Consider the following 1,055-nt stretch of genomic DNA (forward strand, 5'->3'; position numbering starts at 1 on the left):
ACCCAACTCAGCCCTAAATGAATCCCAATTTCCATCAAAGCTCAAATTTCAAGTTCAAATTATGCATAACAAATAATTATTCCAATCCGGGTAACAAAATTGGAATCCAGTTAGGGCAAATTGGATCTGCAAATAGAGCACCAAACAAGAACTATCATGATATAAACCCATACAAACGAATAGCAAAATAATTGAAAGAGAATAGCAACAAAGTTTAAAATTCATATCAGTCTATTCATGATTAACTTAAATCAACATCAATTAAGTCCAATTACAACAAAAACCCCCAATTTGAAACATAACCCAAATACTAAACCCTAACCCTAACTCTTAACTCTAATCTCCTTCTTAACCTCCAAACCCATAGAGAGTCCTGCCCTGCCTCTTCAAAGCATAAACAACATCCATGGCAGTAACGGTCTTGCGGCGAGCGTGCTCGGTGTAGGTCACAGCATCGCGAATCACGTTCTCCAAGAAGATCTTGAGGACGCCACGTGTCTCCTCGTAGATAAGACCGCTGATACGCTTGACTCCGCCACGCCTGGCCAAACGCCGAATGGCAGGCTTGGTAATTCCCTGGATGTTATCCCTCAGAACCTTACGGTGCCGTTTCGCCCCTCCCTTTCCCAAACCCTTGCCTCCCTTTCCTCTTCCTGACATTCTTTCTCTCTTGACTCTTTGATTTTTTGAGAGATTGATTGTTTGTTTTTTGTTTTTGATGGGAAGGTGAGAGAGATGACTGGTGGGTTTATATAAGGGGAGTGGGCGGTGTTGTGGCCGTTCGATGAGGGAGCGATCCGTGTGAGTTATAAGTGTAGGGGTTTTGGCCGTTGGATTTTTATAGATTGGATTTCATTGGTGGAAAACTTAAAGGTGCGGATCGAGGCGATTTTGCTTTATGGTGGGAACTTTGTCTTTATCGCATATGAATTCTTAATTCTTTTTCCTGTTCTGGTTCACACACATGTTCATTTTTTGAATTATTGACCATTAACTTTTTCTTTTTCTTTTTTTCTTTTTTTTGGTTATAAAGTCTCACCATACTTAAACCTCCA

The 1,055-nt window shown here is 40.7% G+C and overlaps 1 protein-coding gene across 1 annotated transcript; it reads right to left on the reverse strand.

Moving 5' to 3' along the window:
- Window positions 1-202: 202 nt before the first annotated feature.
- LOC115977429 (histone H4) lies at window positions 203-728 on the reverse strand. Its single transcript, XM_031099270.1, has one exon. It carries the CDS (start codon window positions 658-660, stop codon window positions 349-351), a length of 312 nt encoding a protein of 103 aa, XP_030955130.1. The 5' UTR covers window positions 661-728; the 3' UTR covers window positions 203-348.
- Window positions 729-1,055: the final 327 nt, after the last annotated feature.

The sequence above is a fragment of the Quercus lobata genome, chromosome 2 (genome assembly GCF_001633185.2).
Source record: "Quercus lobata isolate SW786 chromosome 2, ValleyOak3.0 Primary Assembly, whole genome shotgun sequence".
Lineage (NCBI taxonomy): Eukaryota > Viridiplantae > Streptophyta > Magnoliopsida > Fagales > Fagaceae > Quercus > Quercus lobata.